Here is an 18,741-nt window from a genome sequence, read left to right on the forward strand (position 1 = left end):
TTTTAACTAGGCAAGTCAGTTAAGAACAAGTTATGATTTACAATGATGGCCTAGTGGGTTAACTGCCTTGTTCAGGGGTAGAACGACAGATTTTTACCTTGTCAGCTCAAGGATTCGATCTAGCAACCTTTCAGTTACTGGCCCAACGCTCTAACCACTAGGCTACCTGCCGCCCCTCTTGGCATTCTCTCAACCAGCTTCACCCTGAATGTTTTTCCAACAGTCTTGAAGGAAAAGGTTAAGTGGTTATGTGTGCCTTGAATTCTTAATACATCACCGACAGTGTGACAAGCAAAGCACCATCACACCTCCTCCATACTTCATGGTGGGAACCACACATGTGGAGATCGTCCGTTCACTTACACTGCTTCTCACAGACACGTCAGTTAGAAGTAAAAATAAAAAATTTGGACTCAGACCAAATTAAAGATTTCCGCTAGTCTACTGTTCATTGCTCGTGTTTCTTGGCCCAAGCAAGTCTCTTCTTCTTATTGATGTCCTTTAGTAGTGGTTTCTTTGCAGCAATTTGACCATGAAGGCCTGATTCACGCAGTCTCCTCTGAACAGTTGATGTTGAGATGTGTCTGTTACTTGAACTCTGTGAGGCATTTATTTGGGCTGCAGTTTCTAAGGCTGGTAACTCTAATAAACTTATCCTCTGCAGAAGAGGTAACTCTTTCCTGTGGCAGTCCTCATGAGAGCCAGTTTTATCATAACGCTTGATGGTTTTTGCGACTGCACCAGACATTTTTTTCAAAGATCTTGACATTTTCCGGATTGACTGACCTTCATGTCTTGAAGTAATGATGGACTGTCTGTTCTCTTTGCTTATTTGTGCTGCTCTTGGTATAATATGGACTTGGTCTTTTACCAAATAGGGCTATCTTCTGTATACCAACTCTACCTTTTCACAACACAACTGATTGGCTCAAAAGCATTAAGAAGGAAATAAATTCCTCAAATTAACTTTTAAGAAGGCACACCTGTTAATTGAAATGCATTCCAGGTGAAGACCTCATGAAGCTGGTTGAGAGAATGCCAAGAGTGTGCAAAGCTGTCATCAAGGCAAAAGGTGGCTACTTTGAAGAATCTCAAATATAAAATGTAATTTGATTTGTTTAACACTTTTTTGTTTTTTATATGATTCCATATGTGTTATTTCATAGTTATTATGTCTTATTCTACAATGTAGAAAATAGTAAAAATAATAAACCCATGAATGAGTAGGTGGTACTGTAAGTCAACCCTTTAACTAGGCCACTCAGGAACATTCACTGTCTTCTTGGTAAGCAACTGCAGTGTAGATTTAGCCTTGTGTTGTCCTGCTGATAGATTAATTAACCCTCCTGTTGTGTTTGTTTCATGTTAATTCATTCTGTGTTCCCGGTACAAAATGACCGCTCCATTATAGCTGATTATAAATCCATAATAATACATATATTATCACCTAATGTTGTGTTAGATCTTTTTATCAACTTAAGTTATTGTGAACATTACAAGTTTTGAACTTCTATTTGCTATTTATGGCCAGTATGACCTGAGCTCGTACAACCCGTTTTTGAGTTAAAAAAAACATAATGTATGGATTATTTTGACTATAACAAATACTCAGATGAAACATATTGTGCTATTTATCACAGACTACTTTGTGTCAAAGTTTAACAAGGACTCTCTCCTCCTCACCAGTGTCATGATCAAAGATATGATCAAGAGCCTCACATACAGTATATCATTTGGTCATTGTGCTGCCACAGAATGAATTGTTAGCAAGGCCTCAAAAAAGCTTTATATACTAGAGCTGCGAGAAAATGTATATATATTATTGAAACAATATTGCGATTGTTTGTGAGAATGCCAACAGGTGTGGTTCCCATGGGGGTTGCCATGAAGCCAAGAAGGGGAGTGAGGTGTGTGTGTGTGTGTGTGTGTGTTTGATCAAACACACATGCATGTGGGGGTCTGGGAGAGGAAGTGTGTCCATCTGATGAATGGGCATGTGCCTGAAGTTAATTTTATTCACTAATTGTAGTCTCACCCATTCATTTCTAATGAACGGTCATTTTATATAACAAAAGTTATATAAAACACCCAAAATGTAATGAAAACCATCAATGCATTTTGTGTGTTCAGATGCCCTGTGTGGACAGTCATGGAACCTTATGACAATCAGATTAAATTAACTACAGAGAGAACTTGTAAATCGGTCCAATTCGACCGGAAGACAGCAGGAGGGTTAATCTCTCAGTGTCTGGTGGAAAGCAGACAGAACCAGGTTGTCCTCTAGAATTTTTGCCTATTTTATTTTATTTAATCTTTATTTAACTAGGCAAGTCAGTTAAGAACAAATTCTTATTTACAATGACGGCCTACCCGGCCTGTGCTTAGCTCCATTCCGTAAATGTTTTTTTATCTTGAAAAATTCCCCAGTCCTTAATAATTACAAGCGTACCCATAACATGATGCAGCCACCACTATGCTTGAAAATACGGACAGTGGTACTCAGTAATGTGTTGTATTGGATTTTCCCCAGAAATAACACTTCATATTCAGGACAAAAAGTGAATTGCTTGGCCAGCATTTTTTTTGCAGTGTTACTTTAGTGCCTTGTTGCAAACAGGATGCATATTTTGGAATATTTCTATTCTGTACAAGCTTCCTCCTTTTCACTCTGTCAATTAGGTTAGTATTGATCAGTAACTACAATGTTGTTTATCCATCTTCAGTTTTCTCCCATCACAGCCATTGAACTCTGTAACTGTTTTAAAGTCACCATTGGCCTCATGGTGAAATCCCAGAGCGGTTTCCTAACTCTCTGGCAACTGTGTTAGGAAGGACGCCTGTATCTTTGTAGTGACTGGGTGTATTGATACACCATCCAAAGTGTAATTAATAACTAACTACACCATGCTCAAAGGGATATTCAATGACTGCTTTTTTATTTATTTTTACCCATCTGCCAATAGGTTCCCTTATTTACGAGGCATTGGAAAACCTCCTTGGTCTTTGTGGTTGAATCTGTGTTTGAAATTCACTGCTCGACTGAGGGACCTTACAATTATCTGTATGTGTAGGGTACAGAGACGAGGTAGTCATTCAAAAATCCTATTAAACACTATTATTGCACACAGAGTCAGTCCATGCAACTTATTATGTGACTTGTTACATATTTAGGCTTGCCGTATACTTATTTAGACTTGCCATAACAAAGGCGTTGAATACGTATTGACACAAGACATTTCAGCTTTACATTTTTTGTAAATTTGTGAAAATTAAAAAAAAAAGATAATTCCACTTTGACATTACTATGTATTGTGTGCAGGCCAGTGACAAATCTCAATTGAATTCATTTTAAATTCAGGCTGTAACACAACAAAATGGGGGAAAAGGTCTAGGGGTGTGAGTACTTTCTGAAGGCACTGTATTAGAACCAATGGTAACCTATTAAGCATTTAAATCAAATCTAATTTTATTTGTCACATACACATGGTTAGCAGATGTTAATGCGAGTGTAGCGAAATGCTTGTGCTTCTAGTTCCGACCATGCAGTAATGTCTAACAAGTAATCTAACCTAACAATTTCACAACAACTACCTTATACACACAAGTGTAAAGGAATGAATAAGAATATGTACATAAAAATATATGAATGAGTGATGGCCGAACGGCATAGGCAAGATAATTTATTTAGTAGGTTTTCTAATAAATGTGTTAATTAATTCACAACTAGGATGTTGCTGGGCTCAGTAAAGGGCAGTGTTGTCTCCTGGTGTTCTGGTACCAGTGCCGTGAGAAAAGATGCTAGGCTTAGCGGAGACAGCTCAGGAATGAGTGCAGTGGAGGTAGGAAGAAAACAGAGACACACAGATGTACTGCCAGTTCCTTAATATGTAATAGTAATTAGCACTAGGGTAGGGGGGAACACATATGACACAATAATCCTAATTATGTCTACTAATAGACGCACTTAAACTGCTAATTAGTTTATAATGTGTGTTCCCTATAATTGTTTAAGTGTTTTTATTCCTTGACAACTAGGATGACGCTAGGCCTAGCCCAGATAATGATGATGCCCAGGTCCATCATCAAGCTGAAGAAAGAGAACAAGAGAAGCAAATGGCTGGTGTGGCAAAAATGTCAGGGAAGAATTTTCGTCCCAGTTTGCCAAGGCAGTGCAGGGAGTTTATTTTTCAAATTTTATTTAACCTTTATTTAACTAGGCAAGTCAGTTAAGAACAAATTCTTATTTCCAATGACGGCTTACTCCGGCCAAACCCAGACAACGTTGTGTGCCGCCCTATGGGACACCCAATCACGGCCGGATGTGATACAGCCTGGATTCAAACGAGGTACTATAGTGACGCCTCTAGCACTGAGATGCAGTGCCTTATCCCGCTGCACCACTCAGGAGCCCAAAAGTTATATCCAGAATGCACCTTCTCCTCATAATGTTGGTTCAGCGTGTATTATTATTTAGTGATAACACTGAAATAAAAAGCAAGATGTTCTGTTATCTGATGCCACTGCGGATGTTGAAAGGTTATGAAATTATTGGCAAAGCATATATTTTAACAGTATTCACCTTACAAAAAAGATTGCAGTCAGAGTGCATTATAACTGCAGTAATTCTCCAATTACTGCGTCCAAAATACCATAGTCTACTACAGTTACTTCACTTTTCAAAACGGCAATCTTTTTTTGTAAGGGTCCCTCATGCAGCTCCAGTCTAGCACTATAAATGACACCGCACTTTACACTCTACTCGTTTTTATAAATGGGTAAAAACAGCCAGTGTCATCCCTGGGAATCGAGTCTTACATGATATGTTTCAGTTCTGAGGTCCATAGGCCCACCATCCAGACATGATAAAAAGGAGACACCATAACAATAAAAAGTGTCTTTGCAGAAATATAAACCTATCAGTAAAATGATTGCACTTCCTTCTCTGTTCCCAAATGTTATCAGGCAGCCACCAGGTAGGCTAGCTGTTTGCCTTCATCAGGCATTTGAGTTTAATATTATAAACAAGAAAGGATAGCAAAGAACTTGATTGCATAGTAACTTCTATTACAGTTGCTGTGCAATGAACTGAGATTACAGAATCTACCCCAAACCCCACTGCAATGCTACCGGAGGCCTACTTCCATTGACCAATCCATCTGGCATTAGTCACAGAATTGACTGAAACCGAAACGGTGGCAGCGTGTGCGTTTTCACTAGGAATGATGTGCATTTTAACCTTCGTTCAGATCTGAAAATGGATGGTCTTGAGGTTGCATGGGTAGATATTCTTCTTCCTATATGTCGTCCTATACTTGTTGGTGTGTGCTATCGGCCTCCTAAGCAGAATCATTTATATGGTTTACTTGAATCGAATTGCTGTGATCACAATGTATTTGCTGATAGGGAATGTTTTCTGCTTGGCGATTTTAATACAAATGTGCAGTTATAACCCAAGAAAAGTACACTAGTAAATGCCCTGTATAACTTTAATCAGTTATTTGGACTAAAACAACTGATTGAGCCAACCCGGGTGTGTACTGACAGTAAATACATTTTGGATTTGATTATTGTATCAGACCAAGAGAATGTCTGTCAGTCAGGAGTCTTAAATATTGGTTTTAGTGATCATATGGTAACCTACTGTACCCGTAAGACATCCAAAATGCTACTCGAGACAGGTAATAAATAAATGAAGGTACGGTCTATGAAACAATACTCAAAGGAACGTTTTGTAGAAGTACTTGGCATTATGGATTGGTCTCATGCACTAAACTGTGATGATGCTGCTCAAGCTTGGTATCTTTTTAAAGATCTGTTTCTGTCTGCGCTCGACTCTCGGGCTCCGATGAAACAAATTCTAAGCAAACAGTGGTCAGGGAAATGGATCACTTCCGAGATCTTATACCGAAAAAGGGACGTCTACCTGGCCAGATTCAGAAGGACAAATCTATAACAAGATTATGATGGTTATATTAACTGTAGAAACCAGGCAAGATACAAAATGGAAAAGGACAAATCCCAACATTACATAGACGCTGTTAATGACAACTTACATCAGCCTCGTAAACTGTGGACCATTTTTAAGGACATTAGCTCAACTCCCCATAAGGTAAAATCCTGTAGTATTGGCCTGGATATTGATGATGTTTTATGCTATGACCAGGAAAAGGTTGCAAATTATTTTAACACATTTTTTACTACTATAGCCTCATCTCTGGTTAAGAAGTTACCGACCTGCTCTGGACACTATGGCCAGTCTTTCACTAAGAACTTTTACCATAGCAAAGCTATCACAAATGATTTGTTTGATCTGTGAATTGCAACAGAGGACAAAGTTTCAAGTCTAGTATGCTTAATGAGCAAAAACAAATCAACTGGGCTGGATAATCTTCCTGCAAGATTCATCAAGTATAGTGGTTGTGTCACTGCTAAAATGATAATGCATATTGTAAACTTTTATTAGTAGTGGTACATTTCCCAATGATCTCAAAACAGCCGGGGTGGATCCGCTCCACAAGAAGAGCAGTAAAACAAATGTAGGAAACTACAGGCTTGTGTTGATCCTCAGCACCTCATCCAAAGTTGTTGAGAGATTTGTTTTTAATCAACTTGAGGGATACCTTCTCGAGCACAAACTTCTTTATGAACTACCATCTGGCTTTAGAACAGCTCATTCCACTGATACTTGCCTTATCCACCATTTGGACCACATTAAGCAGGAAAGTGAGAAGGGGGAACTATACAGGTATGGTCATGTTAGACTTGCAGAAAGCTTTTGACACTGTGGACCATCATATTCTCCTAATGAAACTGAAATGCATGGGTCTAAATTATGTAGCAGTGAATTGGTTGAGGTCTTATCTGACCAACAGAACACAAGTATGTAATGTTGGTGATGTTCTGTCAGAGGCCAAAGAAATATCCTGTGGAGTACCGCAGGGATCAAATTTAGGGCCTCTCTTAATTCTTATATATGTTAATGATATGCCAGATACAGTAAAGTGCAAACTCTTGCTTTATGTTGATGATTCAGCCATACTGGTATCAGCGAAAGATACAGTTTACATAGAGGAGACCCTGAGTAAGGAATTGCATTTCGTTAGAGATTGGTTGACTGACAACAAATTGTCACTACATTTGGGAAAAACTTAATTCGATTTTGTTTGGAACAAAACGTAGATTGCTTAGGGCTGACAAGATATAGGTAAACTGTGCAGGTAAGGAGATTGAATCTAAAACAAGTGTAACTTATTTTGGTGTGTGCCTAGATCAATCCCTTTACGGAGACCTGATTGGTGCTGAAATTCTTTCTACAATGGCAAATAAATTGAAATGTTTATATCGTAACACTAGATATTTTAACATCAAAGTTAAGAACTGCTTGTTTCAACCTTGATTCAGTGTCATTTTGATTATGCCTGTTCTGCTTGGTATAGTGGGCTATCAAAAAAGCTGAAAAAGACAATGCGGGTCATGCAAAATAATGTTATCAGGTATATGCTGAATGTCCCCCCTAGGATCCACATAGGGGTACAGGAATTCCAGGAGGTGGGCTTGTTGCCTTTGGAGTCCAGAGTGGACCAACTTAAAATGGATCATATGTTTGACATCTTAAATGATGACGCACCAGGTTATATGAAAAAACACATTGATATGATCTATAACCAGCAGTTACAATACCAGAGCTAGTGTTATGTCTTGTAAAATCCCAAGAGTAAACAGTACTGCGAGGAGCACATTTTTTTATAAAGGCATTTTTCTATGGAATAGCCTCCCTGTCACGTCCTGACCAGTATAAGGGTTATTTGTTATTGTAGTTTGGTCAGGACGTGGCAGAGGGTATTTTGTTTATGTGGTTCGGGGTGGTGATTTATTTAGTAGGTTGTTGGTTTAGTTAGTTCCGGGTTTTTGGGGTTATGTTCTATGTTTGTATTTCTATGTGGTCTCTAGTCTTTTGTATTTCTATGTCTAGTTTATTGGGGTTGGACTCTCAATTGGAGGCAGGTGTTTTCTAGTTGCCTCTGATTGAGAGTCCTATATATGGGTATGTGTTTGGTTTAGTGTTTGTGGGAGATTGTTCTTGGATTCCGGTGTTGCCTTCAAGACTGTTATTTTGTCGTTCATCGTTTTGTATACATGTTTGTTTGTTTTTTTCCTTCTTTTCCCGTCAATAAAGAAGATGCATGTCCCTGCTGCGTTTTGGTTCTCTCCTTTGAGATCAAGCAAAGAAAAAGTTAAAAATAGGTTTAAAATGCAGGCAAAGGTTTTCATTTGGAGAAGGTTGTCTAAGTAAGAGAAACCACTCCACTGCCCCTTGTGCCGACTACTGCTGGTCAGGTGTATGTTATTTGAAGGATCGGTATGATATCCAATTAATAGTTTGTTTTAATGTGAAATTAATATGGTTGATTTTTAAGGTAAGGGAAGACCCCCATGAAATGGACAAAAAGGTAAGGGAAAAGTGCCACTTTTTAGGATGTCAATATAAATGAATGTATTTATGGTTGTTTGTAATTTTGACTTGCTTTTTAATCATATGTGTTATTGTTTTTACCATTGAGGACCACTTTGGAAACAAGCTTTTTAATTAACACTTTCAAGTGATATCCTCTGGGTCCACATTGTACATTTTGTTGTATATGTCTGTTATCCTCCCAAAAAATACATTACATTTAAAAAAAATCAAGACCATCCTAAATGTTAACAAGCAGCTGTCCATACTAGAACTCCACTAGGTAGCTGCGTGCCTTCATCAGACGTTTGAGCTTGTTCTGCAGTGCAGCCCTCTTGCTGCCGATGTCGAAGTCCTCCTTCAGCAGCTGCTCGATGTTGTCCTTCTCCTGCAGAGTCTGAAGCATCTCCCTCTGCAGCTGGGAAGCAAACTCCTGCAGAACCAGGTAGCGGATCACCATGGGAATCTGATCAGCCAAACGCTGACTGGATATCTGATAAAGAGACAGAACACCTATTATTCAAATAGATAGATATACAGTGATGGAAAGAAGTATTTGATCCCCTGCTGATTTTGTATGTTTGCCCACTGACAAAGAAATGATCAGTCTATAATTTTAATGGTAGGTTTATTTGAACAGTGAGAGACAGAATAACAACAAAAAAATCCAGTAAAACGCATGTCAAAAATGTCATAAATTGATTTGCATTTTAATGAGGGAAATAAGTATTTGACCCCTCTGCAAAACCTGACTTAGTACTAGGTGGCAAAACCCTTGTTGGCAATCAGAGGTCAGACGTTTCTTGTAGTTGGCCACCAGGTTTGCACACATCTCAGGAGGGATTTTGTCCCACTCCTCTTTGCAGATCTTCTCCAAATCATTAAGGGTTCGAGGCTGACGTTTGGCAACTCGAACCTTCAGCTCCCTCCACAGATTTTCTATGGAATTAAGGTCTGGAGACTGGCTAGGCCACTCCAGGACCTTAATATGCTTCTTCTTGAGCCACTCCTTTGTTGCCTTGGCCGTGTGTTTTGGGTCATTGTCGAATAATCGCACCAACTGTTGTCACCTTCCTCACCAAGCTGCTTGGCGATGGTCTTGTAGCCCATTCCAGCCTTGTGTAGATCTACACTCTTGTCCCTGACATCCTTGGAGAGCTATTTGGTCTTGGCCATGGTGGAGAGTTTGGAATCTGATTGATTGCTTCTGTGGACAGGTGTCTTTTATATAGGTAACAAACTGAGATTAGGAGCACTCCCTTTAAGAGTGTGCTCCTAATCTCAGCTCGTTACCTGTATAAAAGACACCTGGGAGCCAGAAATCTTTCTGATTGAGAGGGGGTCAAATATTTATTTCCCTCATTAAAATGCAAATCAATTTATAACATTTTTGACATGCGGTTTTCAGGATTTTTTTGTTGTTATTCTGTCTCTCACTGTTCAAATAAACCTACCATTAAAATTATAGACTGATCATTTCTTTGTCAGTGGGCAAACGTACAAAATCAGCAGGGGATCAAATACTTTTTTTCCCTCACTGTAGTGATCTATCATTACTTTTGTCCCATTCAAGTTTTACCCCCCTAACAATGGTTGGTTCACACACACTCTGAATTGTATAATGTTATAGCACATTCACATGCAACAATATAATCTAGCTTTCAGGGAATTGGTGAAGAAATTAGTTTAAGAGTCAGCAGTTCCATTCAATCTCTGAGTTAGTGCCCTCTCATCCCTAGTCTGAAGAGCTAGTGGAAATACAGGTAGGTTCTTGTTTAGGGTGTTAGGCCAGCATCTAAGATGGTGATTTACACAGTACTTACCCTGTAATAGGACTTGAGGTGCAGCATCATCTCCTGTAGGGTGGCATGGTTGTCTGTGCTAAAGATTGTACTCCTTATCTTAATGGTCGGTAAGGGTTGGTCATCTTCCTCCTCCCTCTTCCTCTCACTCAGACTGTGGCTGTAGGTGCTGTCCTGTGTGTACACTATCAGCTCCATCTTGAACTGAGTCCTCAACATGGACTCAGCCGTAGACTCATTCACCTGCTTAATGGCCTCAATCTTTGTCTGTAGTTAACAAAACACAACTCAGTCATTCAACAGGGGATAAATGTAGTTGGTGCATGTCAGCCATCTCATTCACATACAGGTTGATGACCAACTGTGGGAATATCAGGGATAAATGGTGACATTAATATTGCATGGTGTGAGATATACCTTTGCTGATTTCAGGAGGTTAGGAAATCCAATGAAGCTGCTCTGAGCCAGCAGTAAGAACACCTTCCTAACGGCATCTAGAGAAGGGAAGAAACACCAGAACATCACTGTGACACTGGACTCAAAGATAGATTACATTCTTGGATGGAAAATATACATAAATCATTTTGGCTTCATAGTTTGGCAAATAGGGCCCCCATATTAAATAAAAACACTAACTGGGTTTTAGTATAGGTAAAAAAAAGAACCTTCTCAAACATGTACTGTACCTGAAATCTCCTTTAGTTTCTTGACTGCTGGTTCCTCAAGTTGTTTGATCTGGTCTTTCACCATCACCTCAAAGGTCTTGTAGTTGATGAACCCTGGGAGCTCCCTTCCACGGTACGTCATCTCATAATCAGCCACTTCTCCCTCGATCCTCTGGTTAACTGCAATATACAAAGGATGTCATTATGTTGCATTACACTAAATAAGCAAGTGTGTGAGCCTTCCATGTCAAATTAAAATTGTGTACATCAATCTCAATTCAAATAGCAAATCTAGCTCGTTGAAATAAGCCATCATTTTTGATGGGTGCATCGGAGCATGATAATGGTGAACTCACAGTTTTCTCCAGAGTGATCCAGGTGTAACTTCCATTTCCCAAACTCTTGTCTGAGTGTGGAGAAGACGTTGAGACGAACTCCGCTTTTCAGCTCCTCCCCAGTGCTCAGGTTAATGGCATCCTGGGTGAATGCAGTCACTTTCTGAAACACAGAAAGAGAAGTTATTAGATACTTGGGAGGGATAAATGTGTAGATGTGTAAAGAGAAACATCTATGGATAAGATTTCATCAACTTTCAAATGCTTTCCTGAATTGCTAAGTTTTGCTAACAAAGACAAACATGGCTGTTGTGAGTTTGGGTCAAGGCCAGAGCTGACTGAAGGAGAGGGTAACTAAATCATCTGTTGCAGGCTGGAGGGCTCACATCGATCAGGAAGTACATCCTTTCTGCCGAGTCCTCAGGTGGCCCGGTACCATATCTTTCCAGCTCGGCATGTGTCTCTGCCAGCTTTGCCTCAATCTGCTCTTCTAGACGAGGCAGGGATTTCTAAAGGGCACAACGCAGAGTCATGGCTTATGGCAACAGTCACTCAGTAACAAATGTATAGGATTTTGTGCAGTGAAATGTAATGGAAGAGGAATTGACCTCAATATGATGCACTAGTTCAAGAGTTAATTTCTCTGCCAGTTTAGGGATGGTGGCATGGCCCTCATCATATAGTGTGCTGCAGAAAGGTTAGAAAAAAACAGTTTTTCACCACATACCAAATAGTTTGGTTACCATACAGGTACACAATTCAATTAAAAACTAACACACTTTATGGGTGTTGAAAAATGGGCATTGGATCAAATTTGCTTAATGCTTTCCAAGACAGATTTTAAAATCTAAGGCACACTTCAACCCAGAGGACCAACCTGAGATGAGCGTGCTCTTTGAAGAAAGCCTTCTCCCTCTCTGTGGCCTCGGACAGTGAGACTCGCTCCATGATCTCCTTCTGGCCCCTGCACTTGACTATCATGTAGCCCTTAGTCAGGTGGATAACCTCATTATGAACTATGTCCACCACCGTCTCTTCTGTGCCTTTGTCTACCAGGTCAGGCTTGGTCAGGATGCCTGTTCAATGGGAAACACACACAAGTCTAACTCATTAAAGTCAACACAAGTCAACATGGTCCATAATAGTATAGTAAATAATTAAAGGGGGAATACCTAATGTCCTTTCCCCTTCAGGGTCCACCTCTTGTGCCATCTTCAAAGCCTCTGTGGTTGCAATGTCAACGTTGCATGGCACAACCACCAAATTGATTGTTTCTTGCTTCATGATGAACTTCCGTATCAGTCTCTTAATCTGGAAATGTCAATTATTATACATAACATGTTGTGGGGGGACTGGGGTTAAAAATGCACAGTGTTTTCCCACTAACATTGGGGGTGGGGTGGAAGGGTATACCTGTTCACCAATGTTCTCAGGTTGACCCTTGACAGCTACCCGGGCGATGCCTGGCAAGTCGATGAGTGTGAGGTCTGGGACGTCAGGGGAGCCAATCTCCAGGCTGATGAGGTCATCACTGATACCCACCCCCACACCTGCCATGTCATCCTGGGCTGGAGGGAGGAATAAGAATACAGAACACCGTTGCTAAAAACCACCAGGGTTCCAACAGCACAATAGTAAAGTGGATCAAGTTATCTTTTTATTGGCATTTAGGTATTTAATACTTATGGGTGTGCTCTCTTATGGAGTAGAGAACATAGATAAGACTTTAGAGACTTTCATCTTTGCCATGATCAGCAGACCAATGACCACACCTTCACGAATTTTCTTCTCCACATCAGAGGGGTCCTCAATCTCCTCCTCATGGTCTTGGTAGCTGATTTTTCCGTGCCATTCCTCTCCTTCTTTCTTCCTCTTCATCTTCAGCTCGAGAGGGCATCGTGTTACAATACCTGTCAGAGTTGACAGAGGAGTTAGAAAGCGTGAAAGAGATTAAATTAATCTGTAAGAAACCCAGAAAAAACAGTCCATATACAACATTTCCCCAGTACAATCAAATGAAATTATGAAATATTCCATCTTTCTGTGCTTGTAGTTGATCCTCAAAAATATCTTGTTTTAAAGAAAATTGGTAGTCACATTTTGCTCAGTCATCAATCATTGACCATAATGCATTATGAAAATGTATTGAAAGCATGTTAGAAAACACTCCAAACCAATTCTGAATGATGTCTCGGCACAAAATATATATATATACTGTATAATGTTCCACTGTCCCATAAATCTATATTTGCATATTTGTGTTGCTGTTGTAAAAAGCATCATTCAAACATGGATTCATGGCACAGTTGATATTTTTTTATTTTTTTATTTATGAGTGCAGAGACAACATTGAGTCAGAATGGGATTTTCATGTAATAGATGTTGTGGAGTGTTTTAGTGTTTTATAATATGCGTTAGACATATTTGCATATTGCAATACAGTCAATGGCAAGTGATGACTCAGCAAAACTAATTCTCTGTAATGAAAAAAAAATAATATATATATATATAATACCAAAAAAACTTTGGGCGATCAATTACAATCACAGAAAGAGTGAAAATAAGGCCACATATAAAATGGGTGAACTTCCCCTTTAACATATTAAATTAGAGCTCAAATGATAAACAAATCAATACAGGCTCACTTGTTAAACCTCTCTGAGACATTGATAGATGATAAATAATTGTTATCTCAGTTTGATAAATTATCACTCACCACTCCCCCTTGGCAAAGCCACCCCAGATAGCGCCTCCAGCACTGAGCTCTTCCCTGAACTCTGGTCCCCTATCACGGCGATGGCTGGCAGCGCAAGGTCCTTCTCTACGCCAAGGGAGCGTAGAGAGTCGATGAGGTCAATACAGGGACGCACCTTCTCCTCATAATGTTGGTTTAGAGTGTTATTCATTGTGAATTATTATTTAGTGATAACACTTAAATAAACAGCAAGGTGTTCTGCTATCTGATGACCACTGCGTGTCCCTTTTCTCCGATACAGGAGATTTTACGTCTCGACACGTTTTATAATGGGTGAAACAACTGGTTTCGTGTGTTCAGTGTCATCCCTGGGAATCGAAACTTAAGCGGTTTTTCTACTTTCATTTCTTCATTAAAGGTTAGTGCTGAAGCTGGAAGCTGCACCCAATTTTACCAAACGACATGTGAGACATGGCGGCATTTCTAGGCTACACCACTAGATGGCCCTGTCTCACTAGAAAAGCTATAGACTAGTTCAGGTTAATTGTGTGGCCTGCCTGACGTGGTCTGATATTGAGCGCAATGCATTTGACAGCTCAAAACGGTTTTTAATTTTGACACATTTTTTTTATTTTGACAATAGATTTAAAAAAAAAAACACTTGGTTTAATACTCCAACAAAATCCAAATAGGTCAACCTAAACTGTGAGGTCATTCCCACTGGGCAGAGACGTAATTTCAACTGATTTACATTTGGTTGCGTTGTCAACTAATGTGAATTCAACTTGAAATCAACAAAAAATATCACCCTGTCACTGGATTTAAGCTATTTTTCACCATAGAAATTCACCTTTATAATAAAGGATTGCATGCCTCTATCATCAACTTTGTAGACTAATGCAAGCCTACTATTCCTAATGGGATTATTAGATTGGATAGTGATAATTTAGGCTATTAATAAACGTGTAGTGGGACAGGTTTATAAGCCACAGTTGAAGTCGGAAGTTTACATACACTTAGGTTGGAGTCATTAAAACTTGTTTTTCAACCACTCCACGAATTTCTTGTTAACAAAATATAGTTTTGGCAAGTCGGTTAGGACATCTACTTTGCATGACACAATACATTTTTCCAACAATTGTTTACAGACAGATTCTTTCACTTATAATTCACTGTATTGCCTACATTCAAACTCAGTGCCTCTTTCCTTGACATCATGGGAAAATCAAAAGAAATCAGCCAAGACCTCAGAAAAAAAATTGTAGACCTCCACAAGTCTGGTTCATCCTTGGGCGCAATTTCCAAATGCCTGAAGGTACCACGTTCATCTGTACAAACAATAGTATGCAAGTATAAACACCATGGGACCACACAGTTGTCATACCGCTCAGGAAGGAGATGCGTTCTGTCTCCTAGAGATGAATGTACTTTGGTGCGAAAAGTACAAATCAATCCCAGAACAACAGCAAAGTCCTTGTGAAGATGCTGGAGGAAACAGGTACAAAAGTATCTATATCCACAGTAAAACGAGTCCTATATCGACATAACCTGAAAGGCCGCTCAGCAAGGAAGAAGCCACTGCTCCAAAACCGCCATAAAAAAGCCAGACTACGGTTTGCAACTGCACATGGGGACAAATATCGTACTTTTTGGAGAAATATCCTCTGGTCTGATGAAACACAAATAGAACTGTTTGGCCATAATGACCAGCGTTATGTTTGGAAGATAAAGGGGGAGGCTTGTAAGCCGAAGAACACCATCCCAACCGTGAAGCACAGGGGTGGCAGCATCATGTTGTGGGAGTGCTTTGCTGCAGGAGGGACTAGTGCACTTCACAAAATAGATGACATCATGAGGAATGAAAATTATGTCGATATATTGAAGCAACATCTCAAGACATCAGTCAGGAAGTTAAAGCTTGGTCGCAAATGGGACTTCCAAATGGACAATGACCCTAAGCATACTTCCAAAGTTGTGGCAAAATGGCTTAAGGACAACAAAGTCAAGGTATTGGAGTTGCCATCACAAAGCCCTGACCTCAATCCTATAGACAATTTGTGGGCAGAACTGAAAAAGCGTGTGTGAGCAAGGAGGCCTACAAACCTGACTCAGTTACACCAGCTCTGTCAGGAGGAATGGGCCAAAATTCACCCAACTTATTGTGGGAAGCTTGTGGAAGGCTACCCGAAGCGTTTGACCCAAGTTAAACAATTTAAAGGCAATGCTACAAAATACTAATTGAGTGTATGTAAACTTCTGACTCACTGGGAATGTGATGAGAGAAATAAAAGCTGAAATAAATAATTATCTCTACTATTATTCTGACATTTCACATTCTTAAAATAAGGTGGTGATCCTAACTGACCTAAGACAGGGAATTCTTACTAGGATTAAATGTAAGGAATTGTGAAAAACTGAGTTTAAATGTATTTGGCTAAGGTGTATGTAAACTTCCGACTTCAACTGTATGTATATATATATATATATATATATATCAGAGACGTTTCCTTTGAGCGTGAAAAATATGTCCTTTGATAAACATTTCATGCAATTCTACTACACTTTATATGACTTGGGAAATTAGCTGAATATTTTTTTAAATAAAATGGTAGCCTATGCCTACTCTACTGACAACAGATCAATAAAAAGCACCTTGTCTTGAATGCAACCATGTAATCTAGGCCTATGAAAAAGGGCCTGGCTAAAAGGGATCCAGCTTTTGTCAAATTGTCAGAAGGAAAAAAAAAAAGTGTGTTTTAGCTAACCCTAACTCTTTTCCTAACTTTAACCTAATTCTCCTAACCTGCTGCCTAAACTCTCCTAATCTGCTACGAAATGTCAAATATGATGTTAATTTGACAAAAGCTGGATCCCTTCCAGCCATGACCATGAAAAGGGGAGACGCAAATTGTACAATATGACGTCCATCTAGCCTGGAGGACATTGTTGTCCAAAAAAACTCATGTGGTATCATATTGTAATGACCTGGCTAGATCATAAATGAACAAATGTCCTGACAGAGGTTGGAGTTTACGAATTCCCAGTTTATAAACAGGCTACTGTTTGGCTGTAGCCCACGCCAAATAAATCAAGGATCACAATATAAAATAACAGTGACCATCTCTTCATAAGACAAAACCTAAGAGAGAGAACAATGGCTAAGCATGGTCTTAAACTTGCGGCAAAGATGTTCTAAGATAGACCACATCCTATCGTTTCCAATGGAGGCAGGTGAGCCGAGTAGGTGGGATCATGTGTCGAGATGGGTCACGTTTATTAGTCTTTCAGATGTCAGTCAGTTGGTTTAGTGACGTCAATAAAAAACATCGTCATCATATTCAAATTAGGTTAAAAATGAGATGCAGACGTTGGACTTCAACACTTGATTTGATGTAGCTAACGTTAAGTAACTATTCGTTAATGTTATACATGTTATATAAATTATTATTTAAACAGTTTGTAGTGGGCGTTAACGGTTTGGCTAGCTATTTTCCGGTAACATGCTAAGGGACAGTAACGGTAAATTAGCTGGGCTTCGCACATGCAAGAAACTAGCTGAGGACTAGTTAACAGTTGTCATTTTGTGAATCAATACTGAAGATTATTGGTAAAATATAATTGAGTGAGGTTATTAATAGCTAACCTGTTACTCTTCTCTTAATATATGTTATAATTTCACATTGGCAAGGAGAGAGAAATAGTAGCTAGCTTGACATATACAATATTGTAATGAAACAGCAGGGAGCAGGTGTCGACCTTCTTGCCCGAAGTCCAGCGCGCTATCAACTGTGCCGCAAAACCCAGGGTCGTTACACTACTCCCTTCTTTCAAAGAGCGCGTCATCACGCTAGCTTGCGACTCAACGTCTTATAGGAACGCGCTCACCGGCCAAGCACACGCACTGTTGTGGATGCAAGGTCCGATCCCACTTCTGACACCAATGTAATGAAACAGCAGGGAGCAGGTCTCGAACCCTCGACCTTCTAGCCCAAAGGCCAGCGCGCTATTTACTGTGCCGCAAAAAGCATGCTCGAGCGGCAGAGTCGATATCTGTGCTTATACACCCAGGGCCGTTACAACATTATATATTTCTCCGCTAAAGTTAACTAACTAACGCGTAGCGCAATAAATACAATTCTGCAGGTGTCAGAAAAGTAGAGTAGCTAGCTAATCATTCAGGACCGCACATCAGAGTGAACAGGACTTAAGTTATTTGTTTACTCGAAGAGCTAGAAACAGCTATAACATGGATGAGCACAGACGAACAGCATTTGTATGAGTTAATGTACTCTGTTGCACCTCCATAAGAGACTAAGGTTTTGTCAATTATGTCCTCCATTTTTGTTATTCCAATCTATAAAATGACGACGAAGTTTGTTTTGGTGGCTTTTAGTCTTGCGGCATGCCTACTTTGCATTTGCCTGTTGTTTTTTTGTGATTTTGACAGCTTATTTTCCAGGAGCTGTATTCTCTTAAAGTAACATCTGTATAAAATTAACTTTGATAGTTTTGTTTCAATGTGTGTGCAATTAATCACTGTGGGTGTATTATTATTATTATTATTATTATACTATAGACCTTCAATTGGATGATGGCCTCCTCCTGCATGACACCAGAGCTACATGCTGCTTCCTTTGACGCCTGAGCTTCCTCTATGCTCCTGAGGAGGACACCTTCCGCTACCTCTGTCACCTGAGCTTCCTCCTGTATGCTTGTGAGGAAGCCTCCTGCCACCTCTGTCACCTGACAGACCACCTCCTGCAGACCACCTGAACTAAATTCAGCATCTGCT

The 18,741-nt window shown here is 39.7% G+C and overlaps 1 protein-coding gene across 1 annotated transcript; it reads right to left on the reverse strand.

The window, feature by feature from the left end:
* Positions 1-8,474: 8,474 nt before the first annotated feature.
* On the reverse strand, positions 8,475-14,284 carry LOC115207664 (interferon-induced GTP-binding protein Mx3). Its single transcript, XM_029774982.1, has 12 exons — positions 13,971-14,284; positions 13,027-13,164; positions 12,668-12,822; positions 12,427-12,565; positions 12,132-12,330; positions 11,863-11,941; positions 11,641-11,763; positions 11,276-11,417; positions 10,941-11,099; positions 10,672-10,748; positions 10,276-10,521; positions 8,475-8,945 (listed from the first exon to the last, which is right to left on the reverse strand). Exons 1-12 carry the CDS (start codon positions 14,158-14,160, stop codon positions 8,721-8,723), a joined length of 1,872 nt encoding a protein of 623 aa, XP_029630842.1. The 5' UTR covers positions 14,161-14,284; the 3' UTR covers positions 8,475-8,720.
* Between the last annotated feature and the right edge of the window lie 4,457 nt (positions 14,285-18,741).

This window comes from Salmo trutta, chromosome 14 (genome assembly GCF_901001165.1).
Source record: "Salmo trutta chromosome 14, fSalTru1.1, whole genome shotgun sequence".
Lineage (NCBI taxonomy): Eukaryota > Metazoa > Chordata > Actinopteri > Salmoniformes > Salmonidae > Salmo > Salmo trutta.

Excerpts from the sequence above, each read along its gene's own strand:
- LOC115207664 (XM_029774982.1), bottom strand. The coding sequence starts at position 14,160 with ATGAATAACACTCTAAACCAACATTATGAGGAGAAGGTGCGTCCCTGT. Across the intron at positions 12,331-12,426 it reads TGAAGGGGAAAGGACATTAG|GCATCCTGACCAAGCCTGAC; the intron begins GTATTCCCCCTT and ends CCCATTGAACAG. Across the intron at positions 8,946-10,275 it reads ACCTCAAGTCCTATTACAGG|ATATCCAGTCAGCGTTTGGC; the intron begins GTAAGTACTGTG and ends TCTCTTTATCAG.